Consider the following 26915-nt stretch of genomic DNA (forward strand, 5'->3'; position numbering starts at 1 on the left):
TTGAAACAAACTAAATTGACTCAGTCTGGCTTAGGCTGTTTTCCTTGTTTAAACTGCGTTAATTGTAGGTACATCCGTAAGGGAAGATTCTTTGTACATCCCAATACCGGGGTGTCCTACAATATTCCATTTCATTTGACTTGCGATTCCAACCATGTCATCTATGTGTTGTCTTGCCCATGTAATTTGCTTTATGTTGGCGAGACAACAACTGAATTGAAGACACGCCTTAACAACCATCGCCTCAGTATACGTAAAAAACGCATGGATTTACCACTATCCAAACATTTTTCTGAGGCCGCACACAAAGAAGGCGATTTGAGATGCTGGATCCTGGATCATATACCCCAACCACGACGTGGTGGAGATAGATCCAGGACACTTAAACGTAGAGAGCTTAGCTGGATCCACAAATTGGACAGCTTGAAGCCAAAGGGCTTAAATGTTGACTACAACTTTGGGGAAGTTCTGTGAGGGTTGTTTGCCCCTAGTGCTTTGCCGGATATTGTTTTGCTAATTGTGTACACACTAAGAGAGTTATATAACTCCTTTTATTCATATTTTAATTCTCTTTTTCTTCTTTTTTCAGATCACTCACTACTTGCATTTTGGGGTATGGATCATACGATTGGAGTGCACGCAACATACTACGGAAGGAGTCCATTTTTTATTATACTTTATATATTATGTCTGTTTCGGTTCTGTCATCGTCAGGCGTGATAGACACCTGGTGTTGATATTTATCGACACCTTTTTTATATATATTCCTCTGTTGTCACATATTTTATTCTTCGATACTGTGAGCTAAACCTTACACACTTTGCAGCATTTGTGCACCACTAGAGGAGATCCCTCACGGGCAGTATGGGACGACAGAATCTCTGACGTTATTCCTGCAAATGCCGCGGTTTTCCGTGGCTATTGTGGTTTTTCCGTCTGGGGGCACATTGGTACCCTATTCATGGGATTCCCTGTGCCTCCCTGTCCCCCTATGCTCGTTTTGTCTGTGGTTGGATGCGATTGCATAGTGAGTATGTATGGGCAGCTCTCCAGTTAGTAAGATGGCGCCTACAGCTCGTTTTTCTACTGAGCATGCGCCCAGGACAACATACTGTGTCCGACGTTGTGACGCAGGTGGATCGGCCTATTGAGATGACGCGCAGCGCCAGTGTGATGATGCGCAGCGTGTCCGGCATGCTGAGAATCTATTATTGGTGCGCTGCCACGCCTGCGCAGACGGACATCCGGAACGCCGAGTTCACGGCCAGGAATGAGCCTCCTTACCTGTTAAGTATGTTGCGAGTAAAACTTCAATGCTCCTCCCCCTCTCTTCTTTTATCACATGTATGCACACTGACCGTTGGTATATCATACCATCAGGTTTATGAAGTTCACTTGCAGACATGCCTTATATTTGTGATTTCACTATTGATGATGACCACCATATGCATATATATGTGCTGTACACTGCAGACATTATGCTGATTTAATGCACAGTATTGTTCTATTTTTATGATCTGTTAACCACACCCACTGGGGTGTTGTCACATGATTTGTACTTCCTATATAATCACAGTCATTTGAGTTATGTCTTTGCTTGAGGAAGGCTCGCGATCAGAGCCGAAACGTTGCACCACTGGTGTGAATAAAGGATTCACCACTTTATTACTTGGAGTGCCTCTCATTTTTCTTGTTATTTTCAATAGGGAAATTTTCCATTCCCTCTGAGGCGTGCACCCGCTTTTTCTTCGTTGAGCCAGTGCCGCCTTTTTTCTTCATATATATATATATAGATATATATATATATATATATATATATATATATATGTGTGTGTAAAATATAAGAAAAAGAACTGGATCGCACACCCTCAATACTATGCTTTTATCTAACTGCTTCTCAGCATAATTAACATCGCTTCTCAGCGCAATTTATCGTATACCTACCCCTATGCTGCATGCTGTACATGAGGCATTATTATACAATTTGTTCATAAAGCATAGGCCCACTCACCGCGACAAGGTTGCCTCTTTGAATGGGACCCTAGCCTAAATTTGGGGCAGCGCTGCATGGCGACCACCAACGCAGCAGCACCGCCCCAGCAGGCAGAGGGTCCCAGAAGTCAAACAGCGCCCCCGCTGTCTGGCAAAGCCTGGCACTGGGGCCCACCAACCCAACAGTACAGCACTCAAATCAACAATGGCCGCCATGTAGTACTGGACCATGTGAATAGTTGTGGAACCAACCCCATCACATTCTCTCAGGAACTCCAACTGAGAGGTAGGAATTTATACCCTTATGCATAATGTTATAATATTACCTGTCGCCCCCATGGCTTTCCCCATGTTCGGTTTCCCAGCCTCCACTGATGACCATTGAAAGGGTCACTTGTCAACACAACATGTTATAGGAGGAGACAAAAACCAGTTGGAGACCTAGAAAAACGCCAGGACGGCAGCGGCAGAGGACCGGTGAGTATATTCATCACCTACATGTGGATTTTGCTGCCTATACGCCAGTCATCTTCAATAATTTGGTTCTGTTGGGGATTCGGACTTTCCCATTTAACTCAACCTGCAATAAATGTGTGACTTGTCGACAAATTCCCAGCTCAGTTTCCACACAGATTTTCTTCAGTTTGTGGATAATATCTGTTAAATCTCATCGACTTTGCTGCTATCGTAACACACTGTAGATCATCTGGCCCTTAATCTGGACGGAAAATCTGCAACATCTGCGCTATGTGTGGACGTACCCTAAAACTACTAATGAAATCTCCACACTCCAGCACCTTCCATGGGGAAGGGCCTGCTGATACCAATTTACTTCAATGCTTCTCCATTGCTAATAAGGTCAAATACTCTGATAAAGGGTATGAATACATGTTTCAGTAGGTCATAATATAATAAATGTATGGTGTGTGGCCCAATGTTTCCACTGCAAACAACTACAGTAAACGTGGGCAAAAGTACAGGTCTGGTTATGGCTTCATGCACATGACCCTATGTATTTTACAGCTCGCAAATGGTGGACCGTGCTTTCTGCACCTGTATGTCTATTCCGCAAAAACACAGAACACGTCTGCAAAATGTAGACCGTAACCCATTGAAGTCAATGGGTCTACAAAAAAATAAAATAAACAATTGTGTGTGTTCGTGTGCTTTAGGCCTATACCACAGTCCTGTATTACCAACATGGTATTACATCACTTTCACCGTATACAACACACATGGCTGCGCGCAGCGCCTCCCAGCACCAGGTGCATGCAAACAGTGGCACCTGCAGCAGGGAGTGAAGAGAACTATAGGATGAAGTAATCTATATCCAATCTTCTTTACGGAGCTGCCAAACTACACTTTTTTTTAGTCTTCTGAAAAACGTCATACAAGTCATGGATTTTTTGCAAATGATTTTTTTTGGGGGTGGCATTTTTTAGTCACATGCTTTTTTGCCTTTTTAGCTGTTTATTTCCTGCAGAGAAGTCTATGTGAAATCACCTGACGGGGGAAAAAAAAACACCACACCCAAAGCATGTTGTGATCTGAAAAAAATAAAGATAAATGGTAAGGGGCAAAAAAATATAATGCATAAGCCAGGCATTTTGAATTGGGGGGGGGGGGAGAGGTTAGCACACACCTAAAAAGTATGTGTGGCAGCACAGACTTCTACTTGGGCTACTGGAAACTTAACATTTTTCGTAAAATGGTAATATAGCTATATAAAAAATTAATGCTCAGGATATATTAATTATGGAAATTCTCCACTACAAGTTCATCAAGGTTGATCAGGTCCACACAATAGAAAATGCAATAACATTTTTTTCCCTTTAATTAGAAAAAGATATACAAAATATATCAGATTTTACCAAGAAAATAATAAGCGTGGTCACCAACGTATTAATGGCCCCACACCGGGAGTCCATTACTTCACATGAACATAGTCCTTCACACAAGACGTCTGCTTCACCCTCACCTCCTCAGGGAAGGCTCTCGGCATGGTGCCGTGTATATGTACGACTCGAGCCTCTCGCTCTTCCTGCGACATGGTGCCAGGGAAAGACATCTGGAAAATTAAAAATGACCAAGTGAATTAATTGCAGTGATTTGTTATGCAGCAGAACAAAGATCTTCAGATTACCACTGTAGCCAAGCTCCTGGTGGTCCACTCTCAGAATAAAGCGGCCACTGAGCTAGTTAAAGGGGTTCTGCACTGATGATCTTTCCTCTGGATAAATCATCAGCATCTGATCGGCAGGGGTCCGACACCGGGGACCCCCGCCAATCAGCTGTTTGAGAAGGCAGCGGCGCTCCAGCAGCGCCACGGCCTTCTCACTGTTTACCCCAGACCCAGTGACATCATGACTTGTATCAACTGGCCTGGGCGGGGCTAAGCTCTGTTCACTTGAATGGAGCTTAGCCCCGCCCAGGCCATTGATAATAGTCATGATGTCACTGGGCCTGCAGTAAACAGTGAGAAGGCCGTGGCGCTGCTGCCTTCTCAAACAGCTGATCAGCGGGGGTCCCGGGTGTCGGACCCCTGCTGATGATCTATCCAGAGGATAGATCATCAGTTTAAACAAAGCGCAGAACCCCTTTAAGGAAATGTCCTGGCATCTTTCATTTTTCAAGAACACTTTAAAAAAGACCTGTCAGCAGAATCACCCCTACTGCTCCTGCCGATTAAAACGATACCTGAATGATCAAAATTTGTTGTGCCGTTCCTGGCGAGGAAAAAATAAATAAAGGGGGTAGGGGGACAAACGCTGGAAAACGGAGTTGCTGAGGAGCTCAATTCACTGAAGCCCTAATTTACATACAGAAGAAAGAAATGTGTACAAAAAGCAGGTAAAGTAAATGGTTGCAGGCGAATCAGTAGACTTGGGTTAGGGTTAGGATTTCTAGCTTATGTAATTAATAAATGCCACACTGATTGATAGGACTGCAGTAAACCCCGCCACTCACCTGGAATTACATTTCTCCACACTGGGCGATAATCACGGGCAGTTTGGGTTTGTTGTTGGGGCCGGTTGGTACATTCTGTGAGGAAGAGAAAGTTGCAGGTCGTGTTACATTTACACAGCAGAGGATCCTGGTGGCCTCTTCCCAGCGCCATAAAATCCTGGAATTTCTATAGTCGGCGTTATACCTTTCATTCCGACACTCCCTTCTAGCAAGCAAAGTCTACAGTCTGTCAGCACAAAGACACTGCGGGCTGGGATCACATCTGCGGCAGAGGTTCCAGTAGGAGCCACCATCGCTCGTTCTGGGAAAAAACTAAACCGGTATTCTTGATGAAACCCAACGGATCCAATTACAGTCAATGGGATCCAATCGGGCACCAGCATTGTCCAATTTTCTGTTCCTTTCACCGCAGATGTGACCCTAGCTTTACCATCTTCCCATAAAAGATAAAGGATTTGCGCCACATTTTTGTAGAAACCAATGTCTTATCTGGTAGCATGTTAATAAAACATCTCCAGACATTTTAAGATGCAGAAAAATGTATCCACAGGATTTAGGGGATAACCTAAACTCATAGGGCCCGGTAGCAAAATAACATGGGGCTCCCATCACCAGGTGTAAGAAAATTACTACAGCAGCATAAGTAGAAATAACTAAAAGTATGTATAACAGCATCATATATCAGAAAGCCACAAAATAGCAAAAAAAAAACTAAAACAAAAAACACCATATTGTTATTCCCCACAAAAAGTTACAATGTTAGTGTCCCCCAACCTCTGGGCTAGGATCGGGCAATATCGAAAATATTCCCACGATATATAGAAAGTTATCGTGATAACGATATATATCACGATAAAATGGCCATTTAGAAACAAAAAAAATAAAAACACTCAAAACATGTACTCGTGTTTCCTTGTTGCCCCCATACATTATAATGTCTCCTTGATGCCCCCATGCAGCAATATCTCTTAGTTGCCCACCAAGAACAGGGTCACCGTTCCCCCCCCCCAAATCTGCTGCTCCATTCGTTCTCTATGGGAGTGCTGGAGATAGCAGCGATCAGCCATCTTCACTGCTCCCATAGAAAATGGGACATCCTAGCGGAAAACCCTGATAAGTGGGTTGTTCATTATAGGTGCACATTGTCAGGAAGGGCACCTTGGCATCATAAAGATGCATTTCAGTCAAATAAAACATTGGGGGTCATTTACTAAAGACTGGCGCTTCCCATATGGGTCTTAGTCCCTACACACTACAGCCATATTACCGCAGCCCCCAGAGCACAGTGACTGTTCTCAGCGCCGGCCTGTCTGTGCAGCAGCCCCCAGAGCGCAGCGACTGTTCTCAGCCCCGGCCTCTCTGTGCAGCAACCCCCAGAGCACAGTGACTGTTCTCAGCGCCGGCCTGTCTGTGCAGCAGCCCCCAGAGCACAGCGACTGTTCTCAGCCCCGGCCTCTCTGTGCAGCAACCCCCAGAGTGCAGTGACTGTTCTCAGCGCCGGCCTGTCTGTGCAGCAGCCCCCAGAGCGCAGCGACTGTTCTCAGCCCCGGCCTCTCTGTGCAGCAACCCCCAGAGTGCAGTGACTGTTCTCAGCGCCGGCCTGTCTGTGCAGCAGCCCCCAGAGCGCAGTGACTGTTCTCAGCCCCGGCCTCTCTGTGCAGCAACCCCCAGAGTGCAGTGACTGTTCTCAGCGCCGGCCTGTCTGTGCAGCAGCCCCCAGAGCGCAGCGACTGTTCTCAGCCCCGGCCTCTCTGTGCAGCAACCCCCAGAGTGCAGTGACTGTTCTCAGCGCCGGCCTGTCTGTGCAGCAGCCCCCAGAGCGCAGTGACTGTTCTCAGCCCCGGCCTCTCTGTGCAGCAGCCCCCAGAGCGCAGTGACTGTTCTCAGCCCCGGCCTCTCTGTGCAGCAACCCCCAGAGTGCAGTGACTGTTCTCAGCGCCGGCCTGTCTGTGCAGCAGCCCCCAGAGCGCAGCGACTGTTCTCAGCCCCGGCCTCTCTGTGCAGCAACCCCCAGAGTGCAGTGACTGTTCTCAGCCCCGGCCTCTCTGTGCAGCAGCCCCCAGAGTGCAGCGACTGTTTTCAGCGCCGGCCTGTCTGTGCAGCAGCCCCCAGAGTGCAGTGACTGTTCTCAGCCTCGGCCTCTCTGTGCAGCAGCCCCCAGAGTGCAGCGACTGTTCTCAGCCCCGGCCTGTCTGTGCAGCAGCCCCCAGAGCGCAGCAACTGTTCTCAGCCCCGGCCTCTCTGTGCAGCAGCCCCCAGAGCGCAGCGACTGTTCTCAGCCCCGGCCTCTCTGTGCAGCAGCCCCCAGAGTGCAGCGACTGTTCTCAGCCCCGGCCTTTCTGTGCAGCAGCCCCCAGAGTGCAGTGACTGTTCACAGCCCCGGCCTCTCTGTGCAGCAGCCCCCAGAGCGCAGCAACTGTTCTCAGCCCCGGCCTCTCTGTGCAGCAGCCCCCAGAGCGCAGCGACTGTTCTCAGCCCCGGCCTCTCTGTGCAGCAGCCCCCAGAGCGCAGCGACTGTTCTCAGCCCCGGCCTCTCTGTGCAGCAGCCCCCAGAGTGCAGCGACTGTTCTCAGCCCCGGCCTTTCTGTGCAGCAGCCCCCAGAGTGCAGTGACTGTTCACAGCCCCGGCCTCTCTGTGCAGCAGCCCCCAGAGTGCAGTGACTGTTCTCAGCCCCGGCCTCTCTGTGCAGCAGCCACCAGAATGCAGCGACTGTTATCCAGCGCCGGTCTCCTGGCTCTGGGGGTTTACCGCTACTAGATGCCATTTCTTTGTGACCTAAAGGACTTATACCCCCGTGACTAGGGTTGTCACATTACCAAAATTTTGATTTAATTTCGGTCCCATAAAAAAGGTAATGCAATACTCCATACCACACAATTTTTTTTTTTATAGAAACATAGAATGTGTCGGCAGATAAGAACCATTTGGCCCATCTAGTCTGCCCAATATATCTGAATCATATGAATAGTCCCTGGCCATATCTTATATGAAGGATAGCCTTATGCCTATCCCATGCATGCTTAAACTCCTTCACTGTATTTGCAGCTACCACTTCTGCAGGAAGGCTATTCCATGCATCCACTACTCTCTCAGTAAAGTAATACTTCCTTATATTACTTTTAAACCTTTGCCCCTCTAATTTAAAACTGTGTCCTCTTGTGGTAGTTTTTCTTCTTTTAAATATGCTCTCCTCCTTTACCGAGTTGATTCCCTTTATGTATTTAAAAGTTTCTATCATATCCCCTCGGTCTCTTCTTTCTTCCAAGCTATACATATTAAGGTCCTTCAATCTTTCCTGGTAAGTTTTATCCTGCAATCCATGGACCAGTTTAGTAGCTCTTCTCTGAACTCTCTCTAGAGTATCTATATCCTTCTGGAGATATGGTCTCCAGTACTGAGCACAATACTCCAAATGAGGTCTCACTAGTGATCTGTACAGCGGCATAAGCACTTCACTCTTTCTACTGCTTATACCTCTCCCTATACATCCAAGCATTCTGCTGGCATTTTGTGCTGCTTTATTACATTGTCTTCCCACCTTTAAGTCTTCTCAAATAATTACTCCTAAATCCCTTTCCTCAGATACTGAGGTCAGGACTGTGTCAAATATTCTATATTCTGCCCTTGGGTTTTTACGCCCCAGGTGCATTATCTTGCACTTATCCACATTAAATTTCAGTTGCCAGAGTTCTGACCATTCTTCTAGTTTTCCTAAATCCTTTTCCATTTGGCGTTTCCCTCCAGGAACATCAACCCTGTTACATATCTTTGTGTCATCAGCAAAAAGACAAACCTTACCATCGAGGCCTTTTGCAATATCACTTATGAAGATATTAAACAAAATTGGTCCCAGTACAGATCCCTGTGGAATCCCACTGGTAAATGCCAAAAAAGTGTGCGCATTCCGCAATTTATGGAACGGGCGGCCCATAATAGATGAGTCCTGGCCTATTTTTTATGGGAGAAAGACAAAAAATAAATAAATTGAGAATTGTGTTTTTATTTTTCTGTTACGGCATTCACCACATAGGAAATATTTTTCAATACTTTATTAGTTTGGACTTTTTCGGATGTGGCGATACCTATTTTTATTTTTTTACTGTTTATATATTTTTATGTAAATTGGGAAAGGGGGTGATTTAAAATTTTTATATTTTGGGGTGTTTTTTTATTTACATAAAAAATATATAAACAATAATAAAAAAAAAATATTAGGTATCGCCACGTCCGAAAAAGTCCAAACTATTAAAGTATTGAAAAATATTTCCTATGTGGTGAACGCCGTAACAGAAAAAAATGTAAATAACCCACGATTCTCAATTTTTTTTTGGTCTCCTTCTCCCCAAAAAAATAGGCCAGGACTGTTCTATTATGGGCCGCACGTTCTATAAATTGCAGAATGCACACTTTTTTGGGCATTGAATTTTTTTTTTTTTGCGTGGTATCGAGTATTGCATTACTTTATGGGACCGAAATTGAATCAGAATTTTGGTATTGTGACAACCCTAGTCACGAGGGTATAAGTCCTTTAGGTCACAAAGAAATGGCATCTAGTGGCTGTAAACCCCCAGAGCCAGGAGACCGGCGCCCTCATTGCACTAAAGTCGTACTTTGCGCATTAGGAAAATTTGTATTACTCGGGTATGGAGCCGAGCTTGATGGGGAGGTCCCTTTAATATTAATACCCTGTGAATATGCCATAAAATTCCAGATGGGACAATCGCTTTTAAAGTAAAAGGGTGTATTCACATGTCGCGAGTCCATATGTATAAATACCCTAAAACTAATGCACCATACAAGTGCAGCATTCAAAAACACGCTGTGCTGATGAACTGGGATTTTCTGACCGTTGTCTAAGGCTACGTCTACACGACGACATTTGTTGTGCGACAGATAGGGCACAACTACACTGCAACATTTGTAGCGCAACATTTTGTTCCACTAATGTCGCGCGACAATTCTTATAATGGCAGTCTATGGTGTCGCACTGCAACATGATGCGACTGACGCAACAGTCGCAGAAAAATCCATCTCAAATGGAGTTTCTGCGACTGTTGCATCGCAGTTGCAGCGCGACACCATAGACTGCCATTATAAAAATTGTTGCGCGACATTGGTGGAACAGAATGTCGCGTGACAAATGTCGTCGTATAGACGTATCCTAAGCAGACATTTGCATGACAATTAATTTTTCTTGATCTAAGCTCCATATTAAACATCGTAGTTTTCAATGGATTCATGCTGCAAACCCATTGATAAATCTGCCCCATTGTATGGGCTGCAGAAAAATATTTCCATGTGCAAATGGGAACTTGTATTATAGGCTGGTGAGCCAATTACCTGATCTCACAACTGTCTCCAAAAACCTATTTCCTGTGTCAAACTGGGAACAATAGCTGTGATTTCCCTAATTTTACCAGTTCAGATGTGTTTTTCTCACCTAGAGGCACCAACAGGTATGATATCTGCTTTTATAGAGCTCTTTGGGACCTTTTTTTTTTTTTTTTTTTTTTTACACACTTGCATTGAAGCTGAATTTTCATTGAGTTGTGTAATACATTATAATTTGCCTATAAAGGGCATCTGTCAGCAGTTTTGTACCTATGAAACTTGCTGGCCGGTTGCATGTGCACTTGACAGCTGAAGGCATCTATGCCGGTCCCATGTTCATATTCGCCCAAATTGCTGAAAAATTATGTTTTATTATATGCAAATGAGCCTCTTCGGCATTATATGCAAATGAGCATCTAGGTTCAAATTATTGGGCAGACTAGATGGGCCAAATGGTTCTTATCTGCCGACACATTCTATGTTTCTGTGTTTAGGAGCAACGGGGGAGTTGCCGTTACACCTGGAGGCTCTGCTCTTTCTGCAACTGCCGTGCCCTCTCCACTTTGATTGACAGAGACAGACAGTAAAGAAATCATTCATGTCTGGCCCTGTCAGTCAAAGTGGAGAGGACCCCCACCAATCAGATATCCTGAAGATAGGCCTTCAATATCAAAATCCCAGACAAGTACTTTAAAGCATCACTAGGACTTATTGCTGCCTTTCCGATTTTCTTGTTGACCTATCGAGAGTGCACGTTACAGGCACAGTATTTGGAATGTATTGTCATCCACCTGCTTTGTTGTGTCTGCGTATTACTGATCACTGTGGGCACGTTGGTGCTCTTAATTGTCTTTGTGTTTTTTGTGTACCTGAATAACTTGGTATTTGGCATTCCTGAGTACCTTCCACATCACACATCCTCGTGCTCTTGCCAGCTATAGTCGATGATTGGGGTGTGTGGCGTTGTGTTTTGGTGTACAGTGGTGCCTGCCTCCCTATGGTTTCAGTATCTGACGCCAACACGGAACCTGACAGACATCACAATAGCAAATGTGGTCATCGCAGAAGTGCAGCCTCAGGCTCTGAACCTGTAACGTCAAGCCATCATGTCTCGGCATAGAAGAAATCAAACGACTCCGCGTTCATTGAACTTTGTTCCTTTACAGATCAATGTGTCACTACCAGAAATGGCACAAGAGATTGAATAATGGAAACTTAATGCAAGCGAGACACGTACAAGATGATGAAAGAGTGGCACGATGAGCAGGCCGGCCTCCCCGGTAAACACGGCCTGCAGCTGGAAAATGGTTATCATGACACACGGAGGTGGAGAAGACGGTACCCCTGAGTGCTCTCATTTAAGCTATATCTGTCACATAAGGAGAGAGGTGGATCCCAGCCAAATTACAGATAACCTATAATTGCTTAAGAACATGTTGATAACTTTCAGTGCCCAGTAGAACGGGGTTATAGAAGGTGCAATAAAAAGTACAAAGTGCAATAAAAAGCATCGACTATACCAGGGATGGCCAACCTGCGGCTCTCCAGCTGGTGTAAAACTACAACTCCCACCATGCTCTGCTAGAGGTTAAAAGTTATAGGCAGTGTGGGCATGCTGGGAGTTGTAGATTTGCAACACCCGGAGAGCCTGAGGTTGGCCATCCCTGGACTATACAAACAAAGCCATATTTGTACGGCAGGACAGCTGCAAGTCGTCACTTCTCATTCATTGGTCTGTCCAATGCTGCCCTCATACTGGCTCACATCGGTGGAGATATGAAATCATTCAGAAAAGGCCTCATGCACACAATTGTTTTTGTGGTCCGCATCCGTTGCACCGCTCCGTGGCCCCGCAAAAAAAATATAACCTGTCCTATTCTTGTCCATTTTGCGGCACACGGGCGGCTTCAGTTTTTTTTGTGGATCCGCGGTTTGCAGACCGGAAAAAAACAGCACGGTCGTGTGCATGAGGACAAATAAAGAGATTATTTAAAGGGGGTCTGTCACCTCCACATGGCCATATACAGTGCTTACATGGCTCTGTAGCACACCTATACAGGATTGTAACGGTACCTTTGTTCTTTTCTTTAGACTTGCACAGGCAGGAAAAACAAAGTTTTAGGGTCCATTCACACGTCCGTTTTTTCTTTCCTGATCTGTTCCGTTTTTTCAGGAACAGATCAGGACCAGATCTGGACCCATTCATTTTCAATGGGTCCTGGAAAAAATCGGACAGCACAATGTGTGCTGTCCGTTTCCGTTGTTCCGTTCCGCATGTCCGTTTAAATATAAAACATGTCCTATTCTTGTCCTGAAAAATCGGATCCTGGTACAATACAAAGTCAATGGATCCGCAAAAAACGGATGACATTCGGATGTCATTCCGTATGTCATCCGTTTTTTGCGGATTCCGTTCCTGGAAACACATAACAAATTTTTTTTTTTTTTTTTTTTTTTCAATTTTTTTTCAAAGAAATCCAAACAACTTTATTTGATTATTGAAATGTATACATGTGTCCGTTTTTTGCGGATCCGCAAAAAACGGATGACATACGGAAACATTTTCAGGAACAACGGATCCGCAAAAAACGGACCGTTTTTCAGGATGAAAAAAAACAGGACGTGTGAATGGACCCTTAGGGTCCATTCACACGTCCGCTTTTTCTTTCCTGATCTGTTCCGTTTTTTGCGGAACAGATCAGGACCAGATCTGGACCCATTCATTTTCAATGGGTCCTGGAAAAAAATCGGACAGCACAATGTGTGCTGTCCGTTTCCGTTGTTCCGTTCCGCATGTCCGTTTAAATATAAAACATGTCCTATTCTTTTCCGCAAAATTCGGATCCTGGTACAATACAAAGTCAATGGATCCGCAAAAAACGGAAGACATTCGGATGTCATTCCGTATGTCTTCCGTTTTTTGCGGAATCCGTTCCTGGAAACACATAGCAAATTTTTTTTTTTTTTTTTTTTCAATTTTTTTTCAAAGAAATCCAAACAAACTTTATTTGATTATTGAAATGTATACATGTTTCCGTTTTTTGCGGATCCGCAAAAAACGGATGACATACGGAAACATTTTCAGGAACAACGGATCCGCAAAAAACGGACCGAAATTCGGATTATAGAAAAATACTGATGTGTGAATGTAGCCTAATTCATATGCAAATGAGCACTCGCAAGTGCCCAGGGGAGGCGTTCAGTGTGTAGGTGCCCAGGGGCGGCGTTCAGTGTGTAGGTGCCCAGGCTGCTCTGCCTTCTTTTCACTTTACTCCTCCCCAGCCTCTGCCTTATCGATGAGGCAAGATACTTGGAGGGCGGGCAAAGGCAGAGGCTGGAGAGGAGTAAAGTGAAAAGAAGGCAGAGCAGCCTGGGCACCTACACACTGAACGCCGCCCCTGGGCACCTACACACTGAACGCCGCCCCTGGGCACTTGCGAGTGCTCATTTACATATGAATTAAACTTTGTTTTTCCTGCTGCTGCAAGTCTAAAGAAAAGAACAAAGGTACCGTTACAATCCTGTATAGGTGTGCTACAGAGCCATGTAAGCACTGTATATGGCCATATGGAGGGGACAGACTCCCTTTAAAGGCTTAGGCCAGGAAATTGGGGCACTACTGCAACTTCACTGCTTCCTTATGTGAAAGAAAGTTGCAAAAATCACAAAACAACCGACGTAGTCACATTTTTCTTTCCAATGGTCTCTATGTTTATTGCAACTTTTTACCCATTGGAAATCAGAGAAGTAGCACACAAGTCACAGTAAGGCTCACGTACACACCTGCAATGTCTGAGTATCTGTCTATTCATTTTCTTGGAAAAACTCCTATAGAATGGTAGAATTCTGCAGACCATGGGGCACCGTTACTAAAGGGGTTGTCTCACTTCAGGAAATGGCAGTTATTATGTAGAGAAAGTTAGTACAAGGCACTTACTAATATATAGTGATTGTCCATATTGCCTCCTTTGTTGGCTTATACACTGCTCGTATTCACGGGTTACGACCACCCTGCAATCCAGCAGCGGTGGTCCTTCTCGCACACTATGGGAAAAAGTTACGGCCTCTCTGGTGGCCAGGACCACGGGAGATGCACATAGGTCGATGCTTTTTCCTAGCACGGCCACCACTGCTGGATTGCTGGGTGGTTGCAACTCCTCGATATGAGCAGTGTATAAAGTGATGAAAAAATGAATCCAGCCAGCAAAGGAAGCAATATGGACAATCACAATACATTAGGAAGTGTCTTGTATCAACTTTCTCTACATGATAAATGACATTTGCTGTAGTGAGACAACCCCTTTAAGGCTCTCTGACCCAAAAACTTTCTTTGTTGCCTTATCAAGGCTCTGCCGCTGCAGATTGTGCCATCTAAACAGCACTCTGCTGCCCAGAGACAATGCAGCTGTATGTGGATGTGTGACAGCAGTAGGCATCGCTCATCCTTGGACTGTGGAGGCGATAGCTACATGTAAATATAGAGCTTCACCTCCACTGACGAGCAGGTAATTGTCAGGAAGGAATGCCTCCTTCCTGACAATCGTCAACTCATCACCCCCGTGTAAATCCAACTTAAAGGGGTTGTCCAGCCATTAACCCTTACTACCTCAGGCCAGTTTTTGCTAATCTGTCATGTGTCACTTATGTGGTAATGACTTTGGAACAGTTATTTATCCAAGCCCTTCTGAGATTATTTTCTCGTGACACATTGTACTTCATGATGGTCATAAAGTTGAGTGAATATATTTCACCTTTATTTATGAAAAAAATCCCAAATTTACAAAAAAAAAAACTCAAAAAAACGCAATTTTCAAAATTTTAATTTCTCTTTTAAAACAGAAAGTGATACCTCATTAAATATTACTTAACATTCCCCATATGTCTACTTCATGTTGGCATCATTTTGTAAATGTCTATTTTTTTTGGACGTTGGAAGGCTTAGAATGTTAGAAGCAATTCTTAAAATGTTTAATAACATTTTCAAAACCCACTTTTTAAGGACCAGTTCAGGTTTGAAAACCCCCATAAATGACCCCATTGTAGAAACTACACCCCTCAAGCTACTCAAAACTGATTTTACAAACGTTGTTAACCCTTTAGGTGTTCCACAAGAATTAAAAGAAAATGGAGATCAAATTTCTAAATTTCACTTTTTTGGCAGATTTTCCATTTTTATCCATTTTTATCTTTAACACATTGAGGGTTAACAGCCCAAAAAACTCCACATTTATTACCCCGATTCTGCGGTTTACAGAAACACCCCATATGTGGTCGTAAACTGATGTAAGGGCGCACTGCAGGGCGCAGAAGAAAAGGAGCGCCATATGGTTTTTGGAAGGCAGATTTTGCTGGACTGGTTTTTAGATGCCATGTCCCATTTGAAGCCCCCTCTAATGCACCCTTACAGTAGAAACTCCCAAAAAGTGACCCCATTTTGGAAACTAGGGGATAAGGTGCCAGTTTTATTGGTACTATTTTGGGGTACATATGATTTTTAATTGCACTATATTAAGTTTTTTGTGAGGCAAGTTAAACCAAAAATGGCTGTTTTGGCACAGTTTTTATTTTTTACAACATTCATCTGGTAGACAGGGAAGATCATGCGCTATTTTTATAGAGCAGGTTGTTACGGACGCAATGATATCAAATATGTCCAATTTCTTTGTTTCAGTTTTATATAATAAAGAATTTTTGAAAACAAAGTATGTTTTTGTGTCTCCCTTTTCTGAAAGCCATATATTATTTATTTTTTTGCCGATTGTCTTGTGCAGGGGCTCGTTATTTGCAGGAAAAGTTGATGTTTTTATTGGTACTATTTTTGGGTACATATAATTTTTTGATACAGGTTCTAGTCTGCCCAATAATTTGGCACAGTTTTTATTTATTAATTTTTCCAGCGTTCACCTGAGGAGTTAGGTCATGTGATATTTTTATAGAGCAGATCGTTACAGACATGGCAATACCTAATATATATAATTTTTCTTATTTATTTAAGTTTTACACAATAATAGCATTTTTGAAACCAAAAAAATGATGTTTTAGTGTCTCTATAGTCTGAGAGTCATAGCTTTTTTCATTTTTTGACCGATTGTCTTAGGTAGGGTCTCCTTTTTTGCAGGATGAGGTGACTGTTTGGCACTATTTTGGGGGGCACACGCCTTTTTGATCGCTTGGTGTTGCAATTTTTGTGATGTTAGGTGACAAAATATGGCTTTTTTTGGCACTATTTTTATTTTTTTTATGGTGTTCACCTGAGGGGTTAGGTCATGTGGTATTTTTATAAAGCAGGTTGTTAGGGACGCGGCGATACCTTATATGTATACTTTTTATTTATTTATTTCACTTTAACACAATAACAGCATATTTGAAACAAAAAAATGATGTTTCAGTGTCATGTCCTGAGAGCTGTTTTTTTTTTTTTGGAGCGATTTTCTTACGTAGGGGCTCATTTTTTGGGGGATGAGGCGACTGTTTTATTGGTATCATTTTGTGGTACATACCCCTTTTTGATCGCTTGATGTTGCACTTTTTGTGATGTAAGGTGACAAAAATTGCTTTTTTGACACAGTTTTTATTTTTTATGGTGTTTATCGTACGGGGTGGATCATGTAATATATTTATAGAGCCGGTCATTACGGATGTGGCGATACCTAATATGTGTGTTTTTTTAAATTTTTTATTATAAAATCAGGGGAAAAGGGTAGTTTTTCTTTTTTCACTTGAAACTTTTTTTTTATTAAAAACACTGTTTTTCACTCTTTTTTTAAACTTTATTTCTGACTTTAACTTTTGGGGGTCTGATCCCCTCTGCAATGCATTACAATACATCTATACACAGAGTAATACACTAACAGGTTGCCTAGGAGACCGGGCCTGAGACTGGATCTCCTGGGCACCCGTAGAAGGCAGGTCCCGATGCCGTGCAAGGCATTGGGCAGCTTCTGCACAGCATCGGGCTGCCTTCTCACCCATCGGGTCCCCGCCACAGCAGCGTAGGGACCCGATGGTCTCCCTCACCCGCAGCAAACCTCTTCTATGTCTCAGTCAGCGCTGGCCGCGGCATAGAAGGGGTTAATGCACCGGCATCAGTGTTTTCACCGATGCCGGCGCATACAGCATGGGTCCGGCTAATGGGAACAGCCTGTCCCCTGCAGCTGATCGGGTGGGCGCAGCTCCTGCACCCGCCGGATCAGCGGGCCGTAATAGTACGGCCTTGGGCGGCAAGTCACCTCCCGCTGCGCCGTAATATTACGCCGCTGGTCGGGAAGGGGGTTAATATTGATGACCTGTTGTCAGGATAGGTCAATATCTGATAGGAGTGGCTCCAACCCGAGACCCTTGCTAATCAGCTGTTTGACGAGGAGGCGGCACTCCATGTGAGCGCTGCTTCCTCGTCAATACACTATGTCTCGTCTCCTGTGGAGAGGTGGCGTAGTGTAATTACAAGTATTCCTATTACACTGCACTTCTGAGACAAAGTGCAGTGTAATGAAGAGGAAGCAGTGCCGCCTTCTCTTCCAACAGCTGATCGGCGGGGGTCCCTGGTGTCGGGCCCCCAGCAATCAGATACTGGTGAACTATCCTGACAGTAGGTCAGGCATGGCCAACCTGTGGCTCTCCAGCTGTTTTAAAACTACAACTCCCACCATGCCCTGCTGTAGGATAATAAAAGTAGGCAGTCTAAGCATGCTGAGAGTTGTAGTTTTGCAACAGCTGGAGAGCCTCAGGTTGACCATCCCTGCAGTAGGTCATCAATAATAAAGGCTGGACAACCCTTTTTAAGGTCTGGGGCCACCTTTACTTTCCACTAACCTGACCGATGCAGACGTCTCGCTGGTGATATAATTTGCCTTTCAAGCCAAATACACAAATTCCCTCCTTCAGCAAACACGGCTGCACAGCTGGACGCACCGTGACAAAGGTGGCCTTATTTTGCCCTATGCTCTACATCAGTTACATAGTATTAAGGTGTTTCCACTGCTTTGGTTCAGAATCAGATAAGACAAATGTTGGGAGCAGCACAGCTCGCTGATCTTCAGTCTCCTCTCCTCCTGGAGATCATTCTATTAGAGGCATATCATCTATACCTTATCTGTAACTGGTTCCTGCACGCCCTCCACGCCAGCGCCTGTGGTCACACCCAGGGCTAAAGAGTAAATGATTGCTTCCTTCATAAACTCAATGCAACATTCTTAAGAATCACTGCAAGGAACAAGACGTTACCTCAATCTTTCTCATGACTAGAAGTCCATCGATGATTTTACCTGAAGACAAAACATAATGAAACGTAACATGAACCAGTGACCCCAGCATATAGTGTAATATAATAGCTGCATATGTAACATACTGAAACATAATACTAATCTAAAAAAGGAGTAGCTCTCAGATGTGGTCATGTTTTTCTAGGAGAGCCTGCCCCTTAGTGATACGTCCTGCCCATGCAAATAAGAGCTATAACTGTCTGACATGCAAGAATCATTTACTATGGAAATCCTCGGTAGTCACAGGTAAAGCATGGGGGAAATACTCAGAATTTAACAGGGACGTGTCTGAATGAATCCTTACAGCTGACACCGTTGGCCAAGTTAGAGGGAATCTCTGCTATTAATCCAAAGGGGTAAATTTCACACTCTGATTTAAAGGGCATCTGTCAGCAGATTTGTACCTATAAAATTGGCTGACCTGTTCCATGTGCGCTTGGCGGCTGAAGGCATCTGTGTTGGTCCCATATTCATATGTGCCCGCATGGCTGAGAAAAATGATGTTAACATATATGCAAATGAGCCTCTAGGAGCAATGGGGGCGTTGCCGTTACACTTAGAGGCTCTGCTCTCTCTGCAACTGCCACGCCCTCTGCACATTGATTGACATGGCCAGGAAGTGTACATTTGATCACACCTGGACCTGTTAATCAAAATGGAGAGGGCGCAGCAGTTGCAGAGAGAGTAGAGCCTCTAGGTGTAATGGTAACGCCCCCGTTGCTCCTAGAGGCTCATTTGCATATATTTTAACATACTTTTTCTCAGCCATGCAGGCACATATGAATATGGGACCAACACAGATGTCTTCAGCTGCTGAGCGCACATGTAACAGATCAGCCAATTTCATAGGTACATTTCTGCTGACAGAGGCCCTGTCGGATCGCCTGACGTGCCTGTCTTAGTAAACACTTAACAATTCTGGAGCTTCTTTACCTAGAAATCTAGTTGTCCTCAGTTATTCCTCCTGGGAGCATATGGATACACTGTTAACTGTGCGTTACGATTTCCCCTGGCAATAGGGTGCGTCACTAAACAGTCTGACCGTCGTCGCTGGACACACCCCACTGACAACAGCAGCTGTAATGCCCAGTTTATTCATACATTTTCAGGAGGAATAACAGAAGAATGGCGCAGATATCTTACAGATAGTGCTACGGAATGGTTATTGCACGGGGAAGTGTTTATTAAAAAAGACATGTCAGGAGAGAGGACAGACCCCCTCTAAAAATAGGACAGACCCTCTCTAAACCAGCTCAGGATCAGTGTGGCTCCCAGAGATCAGACCTCTTCAATCAGACTATGGGGACTTATTCCAAAAATAGGCTATCAATGTCTTAGTGATCATAATAAAAACGTCTAATAAACATTAAAGGGGTTCTCTCACTTTAGCACATGACATTTGTCATGTAGAGAAAGTTAATACAAGGCACTTACTAATGTATTGTGATTGTCCATATTGCCTCCTTTGCTGGCTGGCTTTGTTTTTCCATCACATTATACATTGCTCATATCCAGGGGTTAGGGCCACCGCTGCAGCGCAGATACGAGGAGGCCAGGACAGAAGCTTCTGCGCCTGTGTGTCTAAGTGCACTCCCACGGTCCCAGCCACCAGAGAGCCTGGCGCTTTTCCCTGTAGCGTGTAAGCATGACCACCACTGCTGGATAACACGGTGGTCGTAACCATGGAAACGAGTGTATAATGTGATAGAAAAATGAATCCAGCCAGCAAAGGAAGCAATATGGATAATAACAATACATTAGTAAGTGCCTTGTGTTAAAGGTGTTCTACACATTTTTCTTACCGATCATTATCCTTTGGATAGATAATCAGCATCTGATCAGTAGGGGTCCAACACACAGGACCCCCGCCGATCAGCTGTTTGAGAAGGCAGCGGAGCTCACAGTAGTGCCACGGCATTCTAGCCGTTTTCCACAGGCCAGTGACGTTATAACATTTTCACTGGCCTGGGCGCGGCTCAGTCCCGTTCACTTAAATGGGGCTGAGCCGCACCCAGGCCAGTGATAATAGTCGTGGCCTGAGGGAAACAGCGAGAAGGCCACAGCGCTGTCTTCTCAAACAGCTGATTGGGGTGGGGGATTGCTTTCCGGTCGGACACCCACCAATCAGATGCTGATTATCTATCCAAGGGACAGGACCCCTTTTACTTTGTCTACATAATAAAGGCCACTTACTGTAGTGAGACAACCCCTTTAAGGAGTACTCCCATTTCAAAGTGATGCCATATCACTAGGATAACGCCATCACTTTGTGATCGGTGGCAGTCCAACCTCAGGAATCCCCACAATCCTGAGAATTAAGGGGCCGCAGTAGCGATTCAGTATTATTCCTTCACAGCAGCGCTCCTGGCCACCCGGCTGTACAGGGAACCGCAGTTGGCTACATTTACTGGTATGGCGCTGTGCTGTGTGGCGGCTTAAAAGCCAGGGAAAGGCAGGCAGCACAGGAACTGCGACAGACCCTTCAATTCTCTGGATCAGTGGGGGTCTTGTTTCGGTGATTGAATCAAACATCTGCAACCAAGTTAAATATGTGTGGTAAGGGTATCTGAGGCAAATGTTTAAGGAAAAAACTCAGTGTGAGGAGCAAAAAAATTTGATTTCATCTCCAATACAGCATGCGATTCAGGCTCCTTCCTACAAAGAACAGGGGCGCTATACAAGACACTCATCCATAGTCTAAATCCCATAGGAAGCCTCCGCACATTTCGGGAAAGGGATTACAACAGCTGCATTGTAGCGACTGCCTTACAACCCAAGCCTTTGTTACACATCTTAGGAGAATGCGTGTGTGTGGTTTGGGCTATTGTGTAACCCAACACTCACCAAATACCACATGCTTGCCATCCAGCCAATCGCACTTCGAGCAAGTGATAAAAAATTGGCAGCCATTCGTTCCGGGGCCGCTGTTGGCCTGCAGAGGAAAACACAGAGGCATGCTTACATACATATATATATTATCTATATTGTGACACAGTGAGGGGTTGTGTCTGGCAAGGCAGGTATTTTCCTCCCAGCATGTGCGGCTGGGCTGGTTTCCAGCCAGGTGAGGTCAAATACCAGACCGGAGTTTAAGTGCCCGGTCTGGGTTTTGGCAGCACTTGGCTGTCCTTCAATAGGCAGCAGGCCCCCTAAAGCCTGCTGTGGACCGCTGGAACTGCCAGCAAGGTGACTTGTGTTGTATGAACTTTCCATTGTGTGTGAATTAACACCAAGACTGCAAAGTTACATGCTGTTTTGTGCAATTGCCTCAAGTGTGAATAAACAATGACGTTTTGAGTTAAGAACTTGTATTTTGCCTCTATACTGCGCCCGCTTACCCGATCTACCAGAGAAAACCACACAATATATACACACTGCAGAGACATCAGCAGAAAGGAACAGAGGCAGAGAGGATGTTATAGGGGTGCCGACCCCAGAGGCGGCAGCTAATAAATGTGTCTGGAGGTCCTCAGAACTGAATCTGTAGGATAAAGAAGTGATCGTGGGGGGCAGGGGAGTCAACCTCTCCCCAACCTGGAATGGCTGATAACAGAGAACAGGAAACTTCACCAAAACGCCTAAAGAAAACGTTAAACAGTTTTTCTGACTTCTTCTGATCTATCTTCAGGATCTGATCCATGGACCCCGCTGACCAGCTGTTTGAGAAGGTCACAGAAGCTCTCCTGTGAGCACCTCGGCCTTCTTCCAGCTTATCCTAGGCCAGTGACGTCACGTTCATCAGTCATGTGGCCTAGGCGCAGCTCAGCCTCAATCAAATAAATGGGGATGAGCGCCATACCGAGCACATCCGCTATACAATGTACAGCGCTGCGCTTGGTAAGCTGTGAGAAGGCCGTGGCGCTTACTGGGGTGCCATGGTCTCCTCAAACAGCTGCTCAGCAGATGTCCCCGATAATCAGACACTGAAGACTTATCCAGAGTATTGTTGAGCGAACTTCTGTTTCCAAATTCAAGGTTCAGGTTTTCTAAGAATTCCTTTATGGATTCCGCTACCAAGGACCACTTATGGTCCATGGTAGTGGAATCCGTAACAGAATTGTTAGATAACCCGAACCATGTACGCCGAACTTAAAAACAGAAGTTCACTCATCCCTAATCCTGAGGATAGGTGATCAGTTTAACTGGCCATACACATTAGATATACAGTATATCGGGTGGACCTGCAGATTTCAGTAGAACATGCCAACCATTTAATGTGTGTTGAGCCAGAAGTCGGGAGAAGGATGGGTCAGGTAAATTAGATTTCAACATGCCCTCTCCTTGTACTTGAGGTGTCTGGTGGCAGCTTATTCCCCTGTCCCCACTGAGAACACACGCACGCTCGGCCAAGCTGAATGGCCATGTGTATTTCGGAGAGGCCAACAGCTATTTAAAGAGCATCGGTCAGCAGGATCAACTCTATTAAACCAGACATAATACCTGGTAGGGTTGATCCTGATAAGTAAAACGATACCTCATGTATTTTGCTCTGTTGCACAGTCCCTGAGAAAGATAACTTTTTATTAATGTGTACATTAGGTCTTTGGTGCACAAAGGTAAATACCCCGGTAGTGTGGACTATGGTGCAGGCGGACTGTTAATGGGCAAGGACAGTGCCCGGCCCTGCCAGTCAAGGGGACAGGGGGAGTGTCTCCAACTGCAGAGAGGAGGAGCTCTAGTGCCCCAAGCGGGGTTCAGGCCCACCCCTTGGTGCAACAAAGACCTAATTTACATATTAATAAAAAGTTCTCTCTCAGGAACTGTGCAACAGCAGGATCTACCCTATCATGCATTATGCCTGGTTTAATAAGGTTGATCCTGCTGACAAGCTCTTTCATGTGTATGGCCAGCGTTTAGCTTCTGTACTCCTTTTAGATCATCTGGGAAGAAGCAGGGCAAACATAAAATCTCTCCTGATCCCCCTGAAGGCCAGATGAGTTCCTGCCGTGTAATGGGATTCCGGCAGCTGTATGCGAGAAGGCAGCATTAGCACACAGTGTGTATGGCTACCTGACAACAGGGTCTGATTGCTTTCCTTGTACCCAGCATGTGGGCTAGGAACAAAAGAAAGCCCCCCTGCTGCATGCCAAAAATCACACTCTTTGTCTTCAGCTAGTCTGCCTATTTAATATGAAGGCACCGAGGAAATGTAATGTGTAATCACAACAGCATGATTAGAAATCCCGCACTACAAAGGGAAGAGCCGCGTGAAGACGAAGCATCATCAAAGCTGTAAGGACCCAACTGCACAGGCAGATTATCAAAGGGCATCTGTCAGCAGCTTTGTACCTATGAAACCGGCTGACCTGTTGCCTGTGCGCTTGGCAGCTGAAGGCATCTTTGTTGGTCCCATGTTCATATGTGCCTACTCAATATATGCAAATGAGCCTCTAGGAGCAACGAGGGCGTTGCCGTTACACCTAGAGGCTCTGCTCTCTCTGTCACTGCCGCATTCCATCCACTTGGATTGACAGGACCAGGCGTTATGATGTTTTCACTGCCTGGTCCTATCAATTAAAGTGCAGAGGGCAGAGCCTCTAGGTGTAACAGCAACGCCCCCGTTCCTCCTAGAAGCTCATGTATTAAAACATCATTTTTCTCAGCACTATGGACACATATGAACATGGAACCAACACAGGTGCCTTCAGCTGCCAAGCGCACATGGAACAGGTCAGCCAGTGTCATAGGCACAAATCTGAGGACAGATGCCCTTTAAGACAATTATCGGGAATCATATAAAGGCTCCTTCCCATTAACTGCCCCCTGAAAATGTGCCGCCAATCACCAGACAAACAAGCAAAACACAAAGTCGTTTGGTGTAAAGTGATCTGCTGCCAACAATGACTCTGCATGGGGATGAATGACCGCAGAAGTGATGGATCATTCCCACACAGAGGGGACGACTGCTGCATGTGAATGCAGCTCAAACGAGCGGGAAATGATTGGGAAGGTGTCAGCCAAATGATCCCTATTTAAAAGCTTTTTCCAGGAGGGACTCATCAGTATAGAGAGTGACCATATATCTTAGCACTCCTATATGGTTATATAAACTACCATTAAAGAGAGTGTACAGGACCTGGAAAAAATAAAATTACGGATGGCAAGTCATAGTGCGAAAAAAAAAAAAAAAAAAAAAAAAAAAAGGAAAGACGCACTCACCTGCTCTGGTCATCCTGGTTCTTGTGTCTCGTCTCTGTCCCTGCCGACTTCCTGCAGGTCACTGCTGCCGGCTAAGGCTACTTTCACATTAGAGTTTATGCGCTTCCGTTACAATAATACAACCACATGCATCCGTCATGAACGGATCCGTTTGTATTAGGTCTTCTATAGCCATGACGGATCCGTCTTGAACACCACTGAAAGTCAATGGGGAACAGATCCGCTTTCTATTGTGTCAGAGAAAATTGATCAGTCTCCATTGACTTACATTGTGTCAGGATGGATCAGTCTTTCTCCGCACCACATCGCGATGGGGACGCAACTAAACGGAACGGAATGCATTTTGGTGCACTCAGTTCAGTTCAGTATTGTCCCCATTGACAATGAATGGAAACAAAACTGAAGCGTTTTCTTCCGCTATTGAGATCCTATGACTAATGTGAAAGTAGCCTAATCAATGGCCTCAGCAGTCAAATGTCATGATCACTGAGGCCACTGATTGGCCAGCAGTGATCACGTGCAGCGAGGGGACACGTCACACTTCGGGCACAGGCTGGGAAAGAGACGCACCGCAAGAACTGAGATGACCAGTGCAGGCGAGCGAGTTTTTCAGGGTTTTTTTTACTCTCACACTATGCCTGGCCATCCCCAATTTTTATTCAGGACCCAGACAATCCATTGATGATTTATATATTACTAACATCTACACTATATGGTACCCAACATGCAATTATCAGAATGATCAGAGTTCTGATTATGAAGAATTTGGACAACAATGAAGGATTGTGGCGACCCATGGATTATTTGGTGGAGGGCAATAATAGATATAGATATCATCAAGTTTGATCTTTCCAACTAGGGTTGTTTCGATACCAAAATTTTGATTAGGTTTCGATACCATAAAAAAGTATTGTGATACTCTATACCATGCAAGGAAAAAAAATTAAAAAAAAATAAAAGCAGCATTTTATGGAACGTCCGGCCCACAATAGAACAATCCGATCCTATATTTGGGGGGGGGGGGGACAAGGTGACCAAAAATAAAAATGGCGAATTGCGCAGTTTTTCTTTTCTTTTTTCATAGGAGATATTTTTTAATGTTTTAATAATTTGGACTTTTCGGACGTGGCGATATGTAATATTTTATTTATTTATTGTTTATATATTTTATATGCAGAATTGGGAAAGGGGGGGACTTATACTTAATATTTTGGTGTGTGTTTTTTACAGTTTATTTAATAACTATTTCCCCCCTTAGGGGCTAGAACCTGGGATCTTTTAATCCCTTGTCTTATTCACCCTAATAGAGTTCTATTAGGGTAAATAGGATCTCACACTCTCCCTGCTGCCCTGTGCACACAGCAGCAGGGAGATTACCATGGCAGGCGCTTCAGTAGCGTCCTGGCTGCCATGGCAACCGATCGGTGCCCCAGGATTACACTGCTGGGGCTCCGATCAGAGGCTGCCACTGCCACCAATGAGAGGAGGTGAGGGGACTCTGGCCACTGCCACCAATGTTTTTAATGATAATTAACGTTTAATATACAATACAGCCGGCGGCAGAAACACATTGCCGGCACCCGACCTCTGACAGGGCGCTGCGACCAGCGGCAATTAACCCCTCAGGCGCCGCACCTGAGGGGTTAATTGCCGCTGTACCCAGTGCCCTGTCAGAGGCAGGGTGCCGGCAATGTGTTTCTGCCGCCGGCTGTATTTGTAATGTTTTAAACGTTAGTTATCATTGGTGGCACAGTGGCCACAGCCCCTCCCTCCTCCGCCCCTCTGCGCTGTCATTGGAGGCAGCCGCACAGGGGAGAGGGAGAGACGGCTTTCTTCTTCCCTTTGCTGCTGAGAGCAGCGCGCTCATGTTCTCTGATACTGGGCTGTGCAGTAGCACAGCCTGGTATCGATAAAAGTCAAATCCCGTATCGTATCGATACCGGGCTAAAAATATCGAAAGTTTGATACCCGAAACAACCCTATTTCCAACTACTGAAGACTCTTCCTAAGCAACAGCGACCTCCAGCTGTTAGAAAACTACAACTCCCAGCAAATTAATAAAATCATGAATTATGGATTGCATCATCTATAGCCATTTATTAAAGAAACCACAATGACACCCGCACCCGGCTTTCCAGTGTCCAAATTCCATATGAAGCATAGCCACTGGTATCATGCCATTGTTAACATCACTTTCATGGGAT

At 44.9% G+C, this 26915-nt stretch overlaps 1 protein-coding gene across 1 annotated transcript in view; it reads right to left on the reverse strand.

Moving 5' to 3' along the window:
- Positions 1-3798: 3798 nt before the first annotated feature.
- The window catches only part of PPIH (peptidylprolyl isomerase H), a 37196-nt gene continuing 14079 nt past the window's right edge, over positions 3799-26915 (reverse strand). Inside the window, exons 7-10 of the mRNA XM_044282169.1 lie at positions 21397-21484; positions 18515-18555; positions 4960-5034; positions 3799-4060 (exon numbers count right to left, since the gene is read on the reverse strand). Coding sequence (XP_044138104.1) covers positions 4966-5034; positions 18515-18555; positions 21397-21484 — 198 coding nt within the window. The 3' untranslated portion in view covers positions 3799-4060; positions 4960-4965. The remainder of the gene's footprint in view (positions 4061-4959; positions 5035-18514; positions 18556-21396; positions 21485-26915) is intronic.

Source organism: Bufo gargarizans, chromosome 2 (assembly GCF_014858855.1).
Source record: "Bufo gargarizans isolate SCDJY-AF-19 chromosome 2, ASM1485885v1, whole genome shotgun sequence".
Taxonomy (NCBI): domain Eukaryota; kingdom Metazoa; phylum Chordata; class Amphibia; order Anura; family Bufonidae; genus Bufo; species Bufo gargarizans.